General features: G+C 34.5%; 1 protein-coding gene across 1 annotated transcript; it reads right to left on the bottom strand.

The window, feature by feature from the left end:
* Positions 1-4,278: 4,278 nt before the first annotated feature.
* LOC113228043 (ice-structuring glycoprotein-like) lies at positions 4,279-17,883 on the bottom strand. The gene is made up of 4 exons (XM_026461183.1): positions 17,735-17,883; positions 12,943-13,173; positions 8,568-8,635; positions 4,279-5,498 (listed from the first exon to the last, which is right to left on the bottom strand). Exons 1-4 carry the CDS (start codon positions 17,744-17,746, stop codon positions 4,376-4,378), a joined length of 1,434 nt encoding a protein of 477 aa, XP_026316968.1. The 5' UTR covers positions 17,747-17,883; the 3' UTR covers positions 4,279-4,375.
* Positions 17,884-19,105: the final 1,222 nt, after the last annotated feature.

Genomic DNA, 19,105 nt, shown 5'->3' with positions numbered 1-19,105 from the left:
TAACAAATGATAAACCTTTAAGCGAAACTTAAAATTAATAATACCATTTGAATGCAAATTAATAGTTACATAAGGGAAGCAATATTATTTAAGAGAGTCATCTTCAAAATATTCATTAACTGAGTAATAGCATTTCTGATTTAGTAATAGTTTGAGTTTATTACAAAATGTGGAATGTCTCTCTATTGTTTTTCGTGTGTCAGGTAATTTGTTATAGATTTTTACTGCTCTTCAATGTGGGCTATTTTGATACATTTTGATAAGGGTGTTGGTAAGGCTAAGTTTGTATATCGGCGATCACTTTTAACAAATTCGAAATTATTAATATTTTTCGTTACAAAATTTATCGTTTCCATTAAATATATACAAGGAAGTGTAAGTGTATGTTCTTTTATAAAAATTGGTTTGCAGCTATTTTTGGGTCGGATATTATAAACAGTAACTAAAAATAATAACAGAAAACCATATAAATAATAATTGCCATCCGTAATTCTTTTTTTTAACTTTCAAATGCAGTGCTCTGAGTAAGTTTTTTTGAACTAGGAATCTTTTGATTCGGAGAATTGTTTTTCGCGGACTGCTTTAATCACAATTCTTTGTTTTGTAATTTGAAAACTTCGATGGATTCATGGTGGTGTTTGTTTGTTAAGTCATATTTTATCGAAACTGTTTGACATAGAATATAGAAACATTTGGCACAGATATGATGCTGCTCTAATGAATTAATTAAAAATCTGTTTCTGGTTTGACAGTATTGCTTCCTGTTTAATTGAGCAGCAAGTATGTAGTAACAATTATATACTTGGAAGTTGATTGTGTGAGTGCCACAGTGGTACTTGCATAGCTGCCTATTTACATATCTACATACTTTCGCAAAGCTACACATTTCTGAGTTCTTTGTCATAATTTTTTAGAATTTTGCTTGAAATATACTATTGATTTGAAATATAATGTTCCCTTTTTTTCTCTATAATAGGAGGAACTCGGAAACTTACTATACGTACGTGTGTATGTACATTTCCTTAATGGCACGCATATTTCAACTTTTCGTTGTCCTGATCGCAAAAGCAAAGATTTTGCAGGGAAATATTTTTTTTAATGTTTTTATGTTACAACCAATTAGAAAATAATATTGATAACCAAGAAACAATAATCATGTTACATGGTGTTATTTGTTTCAAAAGTAGGTAGGTAATTGGTAAATACCATATTTCGAAAATTAAACGAAATTTCGAGAACTATCTGTAACATTCTCCGTAATGTGGAATTTGTCATTTTAGAGTGAAAACCTCATATGTGATTTCTATGTAACTTTTCAGGACGAAAATAAAAACGTGGTGTAAAATGTAGTAAACACAATAATGTTTGCAGTTAGCATTTTAATTAGTTAAATTATACCTCTTTCAGATACATTAGATATATTACTGTCATATATTCAGATATATTACTTTAATAACACATTTGAGCAATCAACAAAAATCAGTAAAAACGAACTATGTGAAAACGTGTGTGCGAGATTTTCACTGTAAGGTGAGGAATTGTGGGTGAATTTGTAGTGGGGGTGAATTTCACTTTGCAAATTTAATAAATAATAAATAAATAAATAAATAACGCACACACTCAACATAGCCCCGCACTAGGGAAACCCTGTGTCGCGGGTGCCATGGACACACACATAGACAACCACAAATTACACCCAAACTCACGAGAGAAATAAATGTAAGCCATACAAACATTTCTCCCGGCCCGGGAATCGAACCTGGGACCTCTGCGTGGCAGTCCGGCATGGTAACCGTTCGGCCACGGAGGCAGTTAAAATTTCAATGGCACTTTTTGAGTGATTTTTGTAAAACCCTTTTTTCTTTTGGTTTTAAGGTCTTAAACTGACAAATAAGTTAAGCAATGTCAATAATTATAAAATCACAGACATATTTATGTTAAATACAACAAAAAACGATATTTTAGGTCATACGAATGAGATTGCAGTAACACGAATGATTTTCTCATAAACATAAATGAGAAACGTCTTTCTCTTAAACTTAAACGAGAAACAGTAATGGGAAATTATTATTACAACACACATTTTGTCGTTCACAAAAAACATTTAACAACATTTAACATGTAACAAATATTTTAAAATAAATTCTTGTATCAAAATCCTTCTCATCCGTGTAAGACCATCTATCTATCTATATGTAATTAATAAATAAAACTAAATAAGTATTTTGTTAATGTCATATAAACTTTGTTATACATTAATATATCATCATCACCACCATGAACATTATCATCATGATCACCATTATTATCAGCATCATTATCATTCACACCATCATCACAATCATCGTCATCATCATTACAATCATCATCATCATCATCATCATCATCATCATCATCACCACCATCATCATCGTCATATTTGGATAAATTTCTAATTGTCACGTGTGTAAAATATGCTGGACCGTTATAAAAGTGCATGGATTTTAAAGTTCCCTTTGTCTAATTGATGTAAAATAAAGTTTATAAAACTGTTACTTAATACTTAGTTAGACAGATTGCTTTAGGTACATGAATGAGAACGATTTAGTCCCTAGCGTTGAAATTGGTATTTAAGTCGATTTTTTGCTAAAACGGAGATGTGCAGGTTACTTCACTATGTATACTACAATCCAACAGGAGCCCCTTCTCACCTGTGCGAAAGGTGAAGGTGATGCGGTATGAACTTTTGTTATTAGGAGGCTTTTAGTTGAATCGTCAGTAATGATAAGAAAAATTGAAACACATTTTGTATCCCCAAGAAAACATGTTTGTTTATAATAAATTACAAAGTTACGGTATGTATTCGTCGTGTAAGTTATTATAGTTTATCCTCGATGGGAAATATTGCGATTTCCACGAGTGTTTATTTTTTTCTTCTTCTTTTCTTAAAATTAGGGCGACGTGGAACCGGCTCCCATGAATGAGAAATTGCTCACTTTTTTAATTGTTATTTATTACTGTGACGTAGTAAAGTAGGTTTTTTATGTGTAACACAGACTAAGCAAGCAAGTAATCATATTAAATAAATAATGCTTAGCATTCATGTAATAACATAAAAGTTATCGAAAGGGACTCATTTTTGGAGGTTATCTGAAAACTACCTGTGTATTTTTATGCTAATTTTAAATTTCACGCTTATCTGTTGAGGAACGGCTGTGTGAGTCCCATAGGACTCACTAGATTTATTCACACGGAATCGCCTTGAGGGGTCAGAAAACCTTTGTCTATGCAATAAGAGCGTTGAAAAAAAGACGTTGTGCCTTTCGCTTCCGCTCGTTCGCCGACGTGCAACGCACGTCATTTTCGCTCTTATTACATGGACATAAAGATTTTTCTGACCGGCTTAATGTGATTTCGTGTCGACAAGTGTAGTGACTCCCTAATTCTTTTCGCAGATTTGTCTATTTTGAAAGGAAAGCTTCGCTTGCTGCGCTCGATGAGAATGGTAGGTACTAATTCAGATTCTTGTGAAACAGTGCAGTTACTATGAGGAATATATAAATAAATATAAAAAATACTGCTTTGACGTCGACGACATAGGCAGAGACATTTTTATTTTTATTAGTTTCTATTCTATGATACTTATATTTAAAATTATTGTGTTACCAGTCAACATCGCAACGCGATCACTTAATTATCTAAAGAATGTGACCAAAAGTCATACTGTTTAACAAGATAAACTTGTGTACTCATTTCCTACTTTATGACTATATAGGAAATAAAACTATTTTTTCGGTACTAAATTGCGTATGTTTGTTTTTTCAAACAAACCAATATTTTGGGCCCTTTACAATTCTTATGGTCACTGAGATGGTAAAGTTTTAATAAATATTTTGTCTTATTTTAACAACATGAATTTTTATTAAATTAAATTTATTATTAATTACTAATGAAAATTAGAATAAATTAAAACATATTCATTAGTATTGCAGCTTTATGTCTGTTTGGGATTTTTCATCAGAGGAAAAACTGGATCTGGATGAAGTGGTAGATATCTCAAAAATGTATTGTTCTTTCATAGATTTAATTAGCTATTAGTTGTTTTGGGAGCTAAAAATTTAAAAAAAAATTAATGACTCAAAGCTATTAGACTCAACTTATTAGCCTAGCTATTTTCACGAAAAATGCTGCCAGCTATTTGGGCGACCTGACGCTGAAATCCAATTACATTTTTTTTTTGTAGCCTAAGCTTAATATTAAATTTTGTTAATGTATATAAAGTAAAAAAAAATCATAACATTTTGTGGTTTTTCATTTTATTATTTACAGGTGTCATCTAAGTTACCACTCGTCAGTTCTACCGGAGAAGTAACACGTCTCATATCCGTGGTGGTGTTCACCAGGGGTGCAAGCTAAGGGCGCTTCGGGTGTAGAAAGGAGATGAGTAGGTGAGGGGCGCGTGGTAAGCCAGTGGGGCCGCGTATGTAGAAATTATTGGGGCAGCAGCATATGTTGAGTACACGGGAGCAGCAGCCAGTACAGCAGAACGCTTGTGGATGATGTGAGCGCCAGTGATCGCAGCCTTAGCTTCGAAGTGGGCAGCACGAGCAGCGAGCACCTCAGGAGTATCCAGGGGCACAGCAGGCGCGGCAACAAACGGGGCGGCAGCAATCGCAGGTGCAGAGAAAGCGGTAGCTTTCACTAAGGCAGGGGCCGCGTAGGAGGCGCTGTACGCCACAGGTGCCGCATAGGCAACAGGAGCAGCAGCGGTGTAAGTAGTGCTGACTACAGCAGGCGAGGATTTGACGTCCACACGAGACTGGTGAGAGACCGCAGCTGGAGCAGCGATGGCAGCGGTTTTGACGACAGCTGGAGCGGCATAAGCCACAGGAGCAGCTACGGCGGCAGTCTTGACAATAGTCGGAGCTGCGTAGGCGACGGGAGCGGCGGCGGCATACTCACTAACTACAGCTGGAGAAGACTTGATATCCACACGAGATTGGTATGATGTAGCGGCAGGAGCAGCAATGCTTGCGGTTTTGATAACAGCTGGCGCGCTGTAGGCTACGGGAGCCGCATAGACTACAGGAGCGGGGGCGGCATAGGTGCTAACCACAGATGGAGCTGACTTAATGTCCACACGAGATTGGTATGAGGTCGCAGCAGGGACAGCGACGGCAGCAGGGGCAGCGACGACTGCGGTTTTGACAACGGCGGGTGCACTATATGCTACGGGAGCTGCGTAGGCGACGGGAGCGGCAGCATAGGTGTTAACCACAGCTGGGGACGCCTTGATGTCGATGCGGGACTGCTGCGATACAGCGGCTGAGGTAGCAATAGCTGCTGGCGCCGCAACGAATGCTGGCTCAGCGAACCTGGCGATCACAGGGGCTACAAAGCCACCAGAAGGAGAGGCTGTGGCCAACGCCACCACAGATAGCAACACCACCAGCGAATTCATCGTGGTCTGTGTTAGTTGAGAACGGACGGACGAGCGATAACTGATGCTTTCTTTTACACTGCGTATGTATTTATACTACGCCCGGTAAACGTCTTTAAAGTCAAGTTCAACGAGAACATGATTCACTTGGGTGCGAAAATTACGTATATACACGATCACCTCTCTCGGCGCCACATGTCTCATCAGTATCAGAATTTTAGAACAGAGCAAACAGATTTTAGTATAGTATTTTCAACAATAATGTATATCAGATAATATTTATTTCGGTTGGATTATGATGGACGATGTTTCCCGTAATACTAATATTTTTTACTGAACTTTAAAAGAGCCTTATTACAAAAAAAATTACATTAGTTATTCAGTTTTAAAGTTAAAGTACGAAATTAGTAATAATTTTTTTTTGCGTATATTTTTGCAAATGTGTATTAAGGCGATTAGCAATTCGATTAACACAGAATCTACTAGACAGCTCTAGTTGGGCGAACCTCTGTGGCAGAGACTATACGGTCTCTTTACTTAGCACTGTTTTTTTTTACGATACCAAGTGACGGCACGAACACTTGTTCGTGAGCCTGGTCGTAAGTGACATGCTTGTTCATAACAGCTGTAGTTGGCACTAGAGCTTTAAATCACAAAGTTCAGAGGGGCACTGCCACATGGCCCGTCACCTTAAGACACAAGTTGACATGCCCCTTGCGAAAAAACGAAATCGAAATGTCATAATGCTCACATTACTGCTTGGCGGTAGAAATAGGTAAGGTGGTAGTACTTCCCTGGACGGACTCTTTCAGAAGGAGCTCTACATATTTGATGTTCATCTGTTGAACAATTTTTTGTGTATTTGTTTTTTTTTTACGAAAACTAGAGGCACGACGCACTCTCAGTACATGCATACCTTGCGCTCAAAGTCTCTTTTATTTCCATTTGTCTACTTCTGACATACATACATGTATTAGATCATGTTGGGAATACAAAACATTGTGTTTTAATATCCAACACATACTTCATATCACTGGCACGTAAACGGAAACAAATTAAAAGTCTTGTTGTGAAAATGTCAAAGTGCTTGTATAACTAGTATCATATATTACTACGGCGTGCTGTAGCCGTCATTAAAGCAGATTATAGTTTTTGTTACTTTTTGCAGTGCTCGATAAACCAAATGTTAAGGTCTCGCTGCCTAGTGACCTTGAGTTCACTTTCATTCCGCTATGATAGGTGGACAGATGGGCGTAGGCCGTCTGAAGCTTTTTATAGAGCTGCTACAACTTCATTTATACGTTTTTAATTGCACATTTAGTTGTGTGTACTTATAAGATTTTTTCATTGAGTAACACATCGACACCAGCAATTAACTTAACGCTAACCCGAATTGAGAAGATTTTCATTTTCAATCTCAAATTACTTCGCTAATTTAAATTAAATCCTAAATTAAGAAAATAATACGAAAATGATAATCACAAACTATGTAATCTATAATCTACGAAGAAGAATTAACTGTGGTAGAAAAATCATTGATATTTCAAATATATTCTGGCGAAAAGTTACAATTTTTAAGTTAGCCTAATGTTAATTGCTGGTGTCGACATAAATACAGCCCAGAGCTCTAAAAACGTACACAATATCTTAAAACATTCTACTAAATTCTACAAAGTCATTGGACAACCATGGAGAGCACTGTTGCAAAAAAAGGCCATACATCGACCTACGCAACGATGTTAAATTACGTTTTGTCACACTAAAATGGAACTTAGCACACTACGTTAACAGGTCTTGTTATATGTGTACCGCGACAGGTTTTGTATCTACATATGAAGTATGCGGAATCGAATCTGACGCTCATGGTGTCGGCTTATATGGAACACCAACTCTCATTTTAACAGAGCTCGACTGATAAATAAAACCGCCTTGTTTAGATAAAAAAAAGATTATATAATATGCCTGTTTGTATAATTTCTTTTATCGAAACTTCAAAATCAATACCATTATTACTTTTTAGAGTAGATGTTTGAACAATAAATTTCTGTGGTTTTTCATCCTGCCTTTAAATATAGGTATTGCTCGCTTTGCCTTGCTTTAAAAAAACACCGTGACGAGACTTTATTCGAAAATGGTTCACAAAACGAAGATATGAATTTACTGCAACAGTATTTGGCCAGGATTGTTAACAACGACCCAAACCATTTTAAAAGCACACCAATTCCATAGATTGAATAGTCGGTACAGTTCTGTAAATTTGTCATTATTTCTCTTTAAGTTATAATTATAACTGTGCTTAATTGATCACAGTTAACAGATCCTATTATATGATTTACGGTGACTGACGTTTACAATGCATAAATGAAAAGTTGAAATGTTACTTGACGTCAATTAGCATATAACATAATAAATTAGTTGGAACCTGAGGCTTCGGTCTTGCTTCTATTAATTGTAATCCATCCGTTGTTGTCTCTCTGAGTTCATGCTGTCCTGGTACTTGCGACAGCATGTAATTCGTAAAGTCATATACTAGGTGAGTTGCCTGGGTTACTATGGCGTTAAATCTTCTACACGCTCGGTAGTACATATAGCCCATAATTTTTCGTCAATCGTTTCCTTGTGAAATATATATATATATATATATATATACCTATATATATAATTACAAGTACCTTTTATATATATATATATATAATTTAGGATTTAGCTATTAAACGATAATATATAGGGTTTAGGCGGAAGTTTATATTTAGTAAATACATGCCCAAACTAGTGGTTATACAAGTTTTAAAGTACTTGTATCGTTTTGCATAAATATGCGAAGTTAATTTTATAGAGGCACATTGATAGCTATTGATTAGCTCGTTTTGTCCGTCCTTTCCTTATATGAAGTTTAGTGCCTACTTACCTAAACATTTCAACAAGTTGAGCTTTAAAAAATACACAAAAAAAAAATTAAATTTATTTATTCATTTTATACCAAACTAACAACATTCCAGCTCGAGCGAGTTGGATTTTTGCTCCAATCTATAGTTTCGAATTCCTTAATACTATAAAATAAATAGTAAATTGACTGTTGCACTTATCGGAGAGGTCTGGAACCTTGATGTTGGGAGCCGTTGGATCTTAAGGGCATCTAACACCTTACCACGCATGAGCGATAGTGGGAGCAGCCAGCACTGGAGCATGAGCAGCAACAACGGCAGGGGACGCAATCTAAAAAAGAAACATTTAACAATAAATTATAAGATTGCTTTGTACATTCTTTAACTCCATCTAATACATTATTCAAGTTACCGTAGGCCATGCCATGTAAGTAAATCTTAAATTTGATATGAGGTAAGCTTTATATGAGGACATTCACTCTGAACTTGGACATACTTTGAGTAAACATACTTTGACATTTGATCAGATGCCACTTGGCTTTTGTTCAATACTATTAAAACACAAAGACAACCTTCAAGATCTAAAAAAGTATTTAGCAATAAAGATTTGTGATACAAAGAGATCTCCCTTGCGTCTGAATATTTTTAACTTTTTAAACCCAGTTTGTGCCGAAAATATTCAGAAATATTTTTGGTTGTTGTATAATTAACGAAAGGAATAACGAAGACTGATTGTCTTAGGCGCAATTTATTTTGATCCTTTTATGCAAACCGTAAATTGTTTTTTTTTTGTGCTAGTGGTATTTGTTCTTGTCATAGAAATGTAAACTTTTATCGCTTTTACGAAAACTAAAACAAGTAGAGGAATAATTACAGCAGAAACATTAAATTCTTATAATCATCAAATCCTATCCATTACGTTGATTGGTGTTAAAATCAAGTAATTTTATTTGCAAAAGTACAGTCAAGCGACAATGTTAATATCGTAAATAATTCTAAATAAGGAAGCATTATTGCTAGCGAACAAAGAAATCAGTTTGTAAAATAACAAAGGTGCCGTTTAATTCGATCGGTGAATTGGTGAGTCTAATTGAGCTTGCATTGACAGAGTTTTATAAATTAAAAAAATGTTGTTATATTTTTTAACTTATGTCAAGTTCAAAATAATCTGGGTTCAACACTCCTTTCAAGTCTCCTAGCACAAGTACCTTTTATATAACTATTTATAAAAGGTACATACATGTGCTAGCCTCGCCGACAGAAAGACAATTATGAGTAGTGGTGAGTATACGTATTAGTTATTAAGTAAAAATCTAAGGTTATTATTGGTGACAGTCGATATTACGTTTTAAAAAATATTTAATTTCGTCAAGATTAATAATTGTAGCCATTTTACTAAATTGTGATTGACTTTTTCACGTCTGCTATAAAGTTATCGAGTGAAAACTAACAGCTCTCTCTTGTGCACTTGACATATTGTATACAATGAGTTTAAATGATTTTTATGTCACTCTGCACGTGTTTATTGTAGTTTTGTAAACGAATTACGATTTTTTAAGTGTCAAATTTAGTCCTCTGTTGTCCATCACCGCCTTAATTACAACTTTTTATTAATCACAACAATAATTTACAAAAATAGTACCGGGCCATTTGTTCATCTCGTCATTTAATATTTTTTAGATTTTGACAACCTTGGTGGTTCAGCGGTTAGCGTTGTGGGGATTAAATGTGAAGGTTTCGGGTTGGGTTCCAATTTGGAAAATGGACCATTCAAGTTAAAAAGATTCTGATTGTTCTAGATAATGCACCAGGGGCTAATTTTTTTGCTCTAATACTCACAGTACAACGTCTCTTGAAGTAAGTCTATCTTCAGTAAGTACAAACAAATATGCTAAATAGATAGAATAAATGTTATAATGACAAAAAACCTTTAGTAAAAATGTTAGCTTTTGTATTTTTGTATTATTTATTTAAGAAAACCTAGTTTGAGACCCCGCGTATAAAGGTGTGGTTGTCAGGCACATTATTTTTATTTATTATTATGTATTTAAAGACAAAACAACACATGTATTTTCTATAGTCTTACAATGTTTATTTTCATGCGACTGCAAATGGCACGAGCCTAAATTATTGAGTACGGTTTGTTGATAGTTTGTAAACTTGATTGTATATGGATAGTAGTTGGTAGGCAGTAGTGTCGCAAAATTGTAGCTTAACTTGATCAATTACACCCACTATTGCATTGTTCCTTTTATTTATAAATGGTAAATGTGCTGTGCACAAATGATTATTATTTGGACTGTAGATATCATAAAACGTAAATTTAATTTATTGTACAAAATGTTCATAAGGTGGCCCCAGTAACCGACAAGCACCACCGTTCGACATCTTTTTAAATTAATATCTAATAAGAATTGGGACATAATTTTTACGTTTGTTATTGGTAAGTGTCAATTACTGGGTGTTCATTATTGGTGAGTGTCGATTACTGATTATAATAGTTAATAAGTGGATTTGTCCATTAATGGAGGCTTAGGGACATTCTAGTTTAGATTTTTTAAATAGTAATAAGTAATAATTACAATAGCTTTTTTATGAAACATATTACAGCATAATCTTTGTTGAGGGTCTTATCTGCCAAGTAAACTCATCACTATTGATGTTTGAAAACAAAAAAATCATAATCTTGGTTAGATGTATGAATTAATTAGCATTACGGAGCGACATTACCATTACAGGCTCCTTAAATTTAGATTTAAAAAAAATCAAAATTTTGAAGTTTAAAGACACACGTCTAAAATATCGATCATTGATACCATCACCAATTTATGGGACAGTTGATTATTTATGTTGAAAGAAGAAGAAAGAAAGAAAATTAATTTATTTGCATACCATACAAGAAAAATGTTGCAAGTTCAGGCGGTCAACATTTGTCCCGTTACTAAAGAATTATGACGATCTGCGTGGCCGAGTGGCTTGAACACGTTTCCCGGGTTCGATTCCGGGCTGTGTCAATGTAGAAACTAAATTTTCGAAGTATTATTGTCTCAGGTCTTGGTAATAAAAATTAAATTAAATTAATTGACTCTTCCGCCGAGTGTCGAGCAGTCAACAGCCTCTGAGGATGCCTCGTGGAGAGAGAGAGAGGAGAGAGAGGCGAAACACGTGTCGGTTATATTTTTGGTGGTGGTTTGTGACTGTAGTTGCGCTTGTGTTATTAATTTTATGCGGAGAGAGGATGGGATAATTAACAGCATGAAAAAATATTCAACACAAGCGCAGCTATTTAGCACGATTTAACCTTCACTGGGTTCGCGGAGTAGCAAATTAATTTACTTCTATTTTTATTAACATGGACTTCTGCAAAGTAACGCCTGAATGCATTAATTCGGGTTTTCGTGTTTGTGGTAATGTCGTTGTTTCCGAGTTCCGTAACAAATGCTTTAGTTGCTTACTTTGGGATCAGAGAAACATATGTGATGTTATCTAATATTTATTCATTATTATTTTTTATTTTAGTGATATTTTCTTAATTGATATTTAAATTTTAAAATAAGGGTCAGGGGGCCTACTATGAGCTTATAAGCAGCCAGTCAAGTTCCATGTAATTCACTTGGCGATGGCGTGCTAAAACTGAATTCGTATCATGACCTACACAAAGTTGAACGGGAATGGCATGCCTGGATGTTAAGTTTTACTTTTTAAACGTTTGTTATCGTTTCTGGCTGGCTAGCTGACATCTAACAAGAGGGAGATGGAACTACATACTAAGTCAAATGAAAGAAATAGACAGATGTACTATCCTGGGAGCGTTCAACCACTATTGACCGATTGTATTTATAATGAGAATAATTATATTTTTGTTACTAATTTTATTATTAATTATACTTAGTACGTAGTTTTGTAATATCGGCAACTTTCAATCATATTTTAAAATTTGTAACAACAAAATTACATGTCATGTTTAGTCATTATCATTGAAATTAATAAGGTGAGTTTGTAATTTGATAACATAATTGGAACGTATCTTGTATTCGTACATTTTCATTGATTGCACTAAAGTGGAATTTGGCATTATTTATATAAGTTATTTTACGATTTTCGATCAATAAAATTATTAAAATGATAAAAATTCCATTTAAAAATTGCAATAACATTCATGCCAATAATTTATCAACAATACTTTAAAGATTGGGAACTCGATCTAAAATATTCAAAAAACGCTCAATAGATTAATAGTATTTATTTATTGACAATTGGCAATAAAGCATAAAAAGATGACAAATAATTATGAAACTGAAAATATAATAAAACTTAAACGAAATTTCTTAAAAATGTAACAAAATCTAAAAAAAGTTACGTTAGTTTTTGAATTGCTTATTTTTACAGATGAGACCGCCGTTTGCATGGCAAAGGGCACGTCATGGTACGATTTTGCTATGAAAGAATAGGTGAACGGATTGCGAATGGGGAACGTAAACTGCATGGACAGTCAATTGTTTTTGTGAGGTCATAGTATGAATTTGACAGGCAATCCAACTTACAGGCCTAAATAGACTGCACTAAGAGCTCATCATAATAGGCCCCCAGGACCTTTTTGTTACAACCTACATATAGGTGTTATCAAACAAATCTTACCCTGACAGTGTTAGCATAAGAAGTGGCTACAGGGGCGACGGTCTTCACGACAGGGGCACCTACAAGAGGGGCACCAACCAGTCCATTGCCCCAGGGCGCGGCGTAAGGAGCAGCGTAGGGAGAAGCGTAGGGAGAAGCGTAGGAAGCAGCGTACGGGGACGCATATGACGCATATGGGCTGATGAGGCCGGGAGCGGCAGCGGCGCAAGCCAGGAGGGCAGTGAATACGACCTGAAAATATAGAATTAATCTATATGCAACGTACACCAGGAGAATTACATCGACTCCAGATCTATGAGTAAATTTAATAAATAAAATAATTTAGTAAATAAAATTCTGTGATTTAACAAGACTCCCGAAGCTAATTCTAATAAGGTTAGGGAATATAACAAAATGTTTAAACATATGTATTTACAAACGACCCTTATAGTACTGCTAAAGATTTCATTTTAATGAAACAATGCAAACTAAAACAAAACTGCGAAAAAGCTATTAATCGTTCTATTCCACTTTTGTGGTTAAAGTATTGACTATAGTTGGGCTGGCTATAATAGATATATTGACAAATGATAGTTACACAGATCTATAATGTTATGCCTGATAGAGTAGACCGTACTAAAAATGGTTTTTTAATTTCTGGAATACGCTACCCCTAAAATTGGAAAAAGCGATGACGTGGAACGTAGATTAAATATCTTTTTCACTTCTCATGCTCTTAAAGTTCGTATTTATGCTCGATGTAGCTTGCATAAAATAGGATTTTATGCTCTAGTGCATAAAGTAAAGTCTCTTACAGCCACGCACACTAGAACTTTATTTTTTTATCCATGATATATTACAAAATAAATAAAAGTAGGCAATTGTAATACTAATTAGTTATAAGAAATAGAAATGCATAAAAATTAAAACACGAGCCAAATAACACGTGTAGAAAAAAAGAAAAAGAAAGAAATTAACATTTATTTGAATACTGCTGTTTGATTTCCTCGCAATCGTAGTGAAAAACAGAATATATCTCGTTCATAAAACCCATTTTTCCCCGTCTCGGGTAAAATGGCTTGTTTTATACACTTATTGTACAACCTACTGTTGCATATCTTGTCATCTTTTTGACCCAAATTTAAAAAAAGCTAGTTTAAATACTCGGGCGTCTTACGATACAAGCATAAGTGCTAAAACTATTATTTTCTGCTTCGTCAAAGCCGAATAGAATTTATGTACAATACGTTTAGGATATTTTTTACATAAAAAATTTAAGCGTAGCGACCCGAAGCGAAAATGATTATTTACTATTACTATTCTTAGAATGGGTACATCACTAAATTGAGTACATTCACTTTAATTCTCGGCTGTACCTCTTTTTCGTCAAGTACCTCATGTTATACTACGCTTGTCCTTAAAGGACACTTTTGGGCATTTGTCGGCGTGGGTCCATGTCGAGAGCATTCTAGCCGATTGCTTTGTAATGCGACCAGTCCTAAACAATCTTGCAGTAAGTACTTGACATCGTCCCATTCAAACAGGCTACGTATTAGGTGCCTTTTGTTAGACCGCGAAGTAGTACAGCCCTACATAGAATTAAAGTATATAACTACAGAGGACAGAAATTAATAGTGCTTTTTGAGGAATGATTATATTTTGTTATTATACATGTTAATAACCTAAAATTCCTTTATAGTACCGTTTTTTATGCCTAGCACTTTGTTTTTGTCATTGATTCCTTTTGTGATGATATCAAGTGACAGGACAAACAAGTCGTGTATTTGGTGGTTAGCAACACGCCCGCCCATAACATTTGCAGTGCCATTCAGATCCTTAAATCACAAACACCTAAGGGTCACTGCACTCGTCACTAAATCACACAAAGTGCACAAGTACCATGTGCCTGTAGTTTCTGGAACGCAATGCACAAAAGTTCATATTTCGAATTCCTGCAATTTTATCCAGATTATTATTGTTTTTATTAACCCACTTTCCGTTCACGATTTATTCTTTTCGCTCCTCGCAATGCGGAAGCATTGAACAATTTCAAAAAAACTTACGTCTAAATTGGTCCTATCGAACTTGGGACTTGAACTCACGACCCGCTGAGGTCTATGACGATGCGATGATACGCTGGAAAATTTATCTAAATCGCTATAAGGAATCATGTTTCTATATAAACTATTTTAAGTTTTCTTACTTGCACTTAAGGTAACTTTACAATTAACAAAGTTCAACGAAAATAAATTATCAAACTATAACGATTAATATATGTGGTAGAAGTTTAGGACAGAATTTACTGCGGGTCGTTAAGGTCCTTTATAAGTTGAAGATGAAGAGAAGTTATTTGGTAGGTTATTGTCTTGTACTTATTCACACAGAGCAATGTTTGGGTAGCATGCAAAGTGTGGGCTGAGCGCGACTACGCCCTTTCGTGTCTCAAAATTGTTATAAAAACGTCTTGTTTCATCATTTAAAGAAGTAGGTAGATTTTCGCGACCTTTGTGGTCGAGCGGCTTGCATACCAGTTTTCATGGTGTCATCATCGCCGCCGAGGACCGATTCAGAACTCTTTTCGTTCGATTGCATTGTTCTCGAATCGAAGGGCGCTTTCCGAGGTATTCAGAACATTCCGAGTTAAACGTTAGGTTCGGATTCGGATACGATATAGTTATCCAACAGCGTTTACGGAGTTAGTCGGTGAAGTAGATTATAAGAAAAATGAAAATCCTTTTATATACATTTTTAAGACTTTAAAGGCCTAAAATATAAGAATGCATTAAAATAAATTAAAAAAAAATAACAAAATCCATACTTTATTTAAAATAATAACAGATTTCCACATTACATTCTTGCTTTGTAAACAATAGGACGCGGTAACTTTCATTCGATAATTGTGTTCTGAATAACGTTTGTAGTCTTTGTCGGTCGAGAAGTTCGAGTAATTATACGGGTGTGACGTCATTTTGGTTCGGCATCAAATACGACAGTTTGACGTTCGATTTGGGTGTTGAGAATAAAAATGAAGAGAAATCGGTCGACAACTGAGTTATCGTAAGGTTCTGATTCGACTCCTAGATCAATGCAAAAAACTAAACTTTTCTATATTGTATCGGATCTGGGTGTTTGTGTTTAGTTGCTTAATTCGGGATCAGAGCAGCTTATGTGATGTTGTCAAATATTTATTTAATGTAATTTATTTATTTAATAATTATTATTAATACAAAAATCACTAAGAGAGTTTGCCCACTACGTCCGATTCGTATCAGTTCCGAATCGGAGAAATGACGGTCCGAAATGTCGTATGTGTCCGAAGTGTCATTTTATCTCTAGGTGTACAAGCGATATTCGTATTTTCTCGGATTAGAATCGGACTTAGTGCACTAGTGACATCCGAAGTGGGTCCGAGTTTTCTAGATTTGTATAGTGTCGGATTCAGAACTAATACGAATCGAATGCAGTGCTCAAACGCGTCAAGGAAAGTTCCTTCGATCCGGCTGAATTACGGTATCCAATCCGATATGATCCGATAATGGTAGTAAAACATTGTGATATTCAATAAACTGGATATTGTTTATTTAATTTTCAAAAATTTCATGGGTTTATTCATTATAAATCCTGAATAGATAAAAAAGCGTAAATTATCCGATACCTCACGGCACCGCATGACCGACCGCTCGACCTCGGCAGGTCATTGCCTTTGGAGAATGTTAAGTGAGTAAAAATAACCACAAAAATAGAACAAATAAAAATAAACTGACTGTGAGAATATTTAGTAACAGGAATATAAAAATACTTAGAAAGATCAGATTTATTGCTTCTTGAAAACAGATTTATTTTTTGCCTAACCTTTACGCAATGATTTTTAAATTTGGTCAATTTAATTTGGTATTATAACCAAATTTTTGTAGCTATGTGATAGTGATCGTTCAGATTTTGAGTCTTTGAATAGTTTTCTATGAAGGTGGTGCATTACTCATCGAATTGATCAAACAATCAAAAAGATTGAATCGGAACTTTTGATTTATGTAAATTGCTTGTGCAATTTTCAACAAATCACATTTGAAACCAAATACAGTCGTAACTCAAAATTGTGAAATTGAGAAAACACGATCAGGAAGGTCAAAAAGTTGCTGAATGAAACCAATAAATTTATATTCTCGTTCATAAATTGATAACTAAATATTATGTATATTTCTAAATAATAAGATTCATTCAGTATATAGGAAATGAAACTATTTATCCGAATTTAAATCGCGTATATTTGTTTTTTGAAACAAACCAAAGTTTCGGGCCCTTTACAGGCCCCATGGTCACGGTTAAATATTATGTATACTTCTAAATAAAAATAATAAGATTCATTTAGTACATTTTTGACTTAAAATCCGTTTTTTCTCAATTCTATTTAGTAATTTTTTACGACAGAATATGGCTTCAAGTGTGAGATATTGTTAACAAAATATTTTTTTGCACACCCTGTATCGCGGGTGCCATAGACACACACGTAGACAATAATAAATTACACCCAAACTAACGATAGAAATAAATGTAGGCAATACAAATATTTCTCCTGACCCAGGAATCGAACCCGGGACCTCAGCGTCGCAGACCAGCATGGTAAGCGTTCGGGCACAGAGGCATTGTAAAGTACGTTTTGTAGTATTATTAACTTTTGTTCATTTCACTCACCGAATACTCCTTTTTAAAATTACAATTTACGACAAGTTTTTTGTTAGCACGAACTTTCTTTCGTCCTGACATTAACTTTTAAAGAGAATGTTTCTATAAAAGGTTTAAGAATAATTCTTACCAGTTTGTACATTTTGATGGGTATAATGGAATATGCTTGAGGCGATGAAGGAAGACAAGGGAACGAGTGTGCTTTGAACCTATCGAGTAGGGCTTTTATACCTTACCGACACATGGCGGTCTAATACTAACCCTACCTACGGCCGGGGCCTAGGTCACTTCACAGCCTTCGGCAATATTTGTACAGTTTGCAAAAAATTTACTTTTTGTTTAAAAAAATAATTTCTTCGTAACTTAGTGCTTTATTTAAACTAGGTGGTCCTAGGTAAAACGTAGTTAGATTTTTTTAAGATTATCTTTATAAATGTTGTATTTTGTACTCAATGTAAACAGGTCGGACTAAGGAAGTATAATGAACGCAGTGTAGCTTATAACATTGTAGATAGTCGTAATGTTTCAAAATAACCGCATTCTCTAACTGGTAAGCAGTTCCATAATAGTGGTCTAATATTCCAACACTGAATATTAGTCACATTCAACTGTTATTACATCATTCCCGTTGTTACAACAAATAGTTATAGGAGACTAAATACGCATTTAAAGTAAATTTTATGTTTTACGCAATTTTTAAGGTGTATCAAATGTTTTACATACATATTTTTGTTAAGTTAATTTCCAATGAATTTGAATAATTTGGAATTTATTCCAATAACATGAAAGAATACCTATATATATTATTAAAGGATTTAGTTGAGCAACTTAATTATGGTCTTATAAAAACACATTTGCACACTTAAATATATATTATTAAAGGATTTATTTAGTTGATTGTTTGAAAATAAAAGTTGACATAGAAAAAGAAACCGTGACACAGAAATGTCCACAAACATATGTAAAATTTTTAAAGGCTTATAACCTACTGTTCCGCAGGCACTTTGGCTACGAAATAAAGTACGTGAATTGTCGTGAAAAAAAAAAAATTCGAGAAAAAGAAATGTCTTCCCGTCTAAAATGCATGCCAATGTCAATCAATCGGGTCATTAGTGTATAGCCTAAAACCGGACTATTTTGGGTTATGAATTTCAACTTTTAGCTACAAATGCTATTTATCTTTTATCTAACGGTACTTTAACACTGGACCTGTTACACTTATTTTTAATGTTGCCCCATGTGTTATATAGTTATTACAACAAACTATTAGTATAAGAAAGATAACTTCTTTAACAGTTTTGATCTCGTATCGGCATAACTTTTAAAAACCTTTGTTAGAAGAACTTGATGCCACTTTGTCAAAATACAAGTAATATTTAAATAATAAAAATGAAATAGAGATTTCTTGAAATAACTAATTTTAGATTAATTATTGTTGTCGTGTACAAAAATCTATAAAGTTCTAAAGACTTTGTATTGTATCGCATTTAAAACTGCCTAA

This window comes from Hyposmocoma kahamanoa, unplaced genomic scaffold, assembly GCF_003589595.1.
Source record: "Hyposmocoma kahamanoa isolate Upper Pololo Valley unplaced genomic scaffold, ASM358959v1 220, whole genome shotgun sequence".
Classification (NCBI taxonomy): domain Eukaryota; kingdom Metazoa; phylum Arthropoda; class Insecta; order Lepidoptera; family Cosmopterigidae; genus Hyposmocoma; species Hyposmocoma kahamanoa.
Note: the sequence above shows the minus strand (reverse complement) of the source record. Positions and strands in the feature narration are given on the sequence as shown.

Bases quoted from the DNA above. Each gene is read 5' to 3' on its own strand.
- LOC113228043 (XM_026461183.1), bottom strand. The intron at 8,636-12,942 runs GTAAGATTTGTT...TTTCTTTTTTAG, and splicing joins CTTATGCTAACACTGTCAGG to ATTGCGTCCCCTGCCGTTGT. The intron at 5,499-8,567 runs GTAAGGTGTTAG...ATACATACGCAG, and splicing joins CCCACTATCGCTCATGCGTG to TGTAAAAGAAAGCATCAGTT.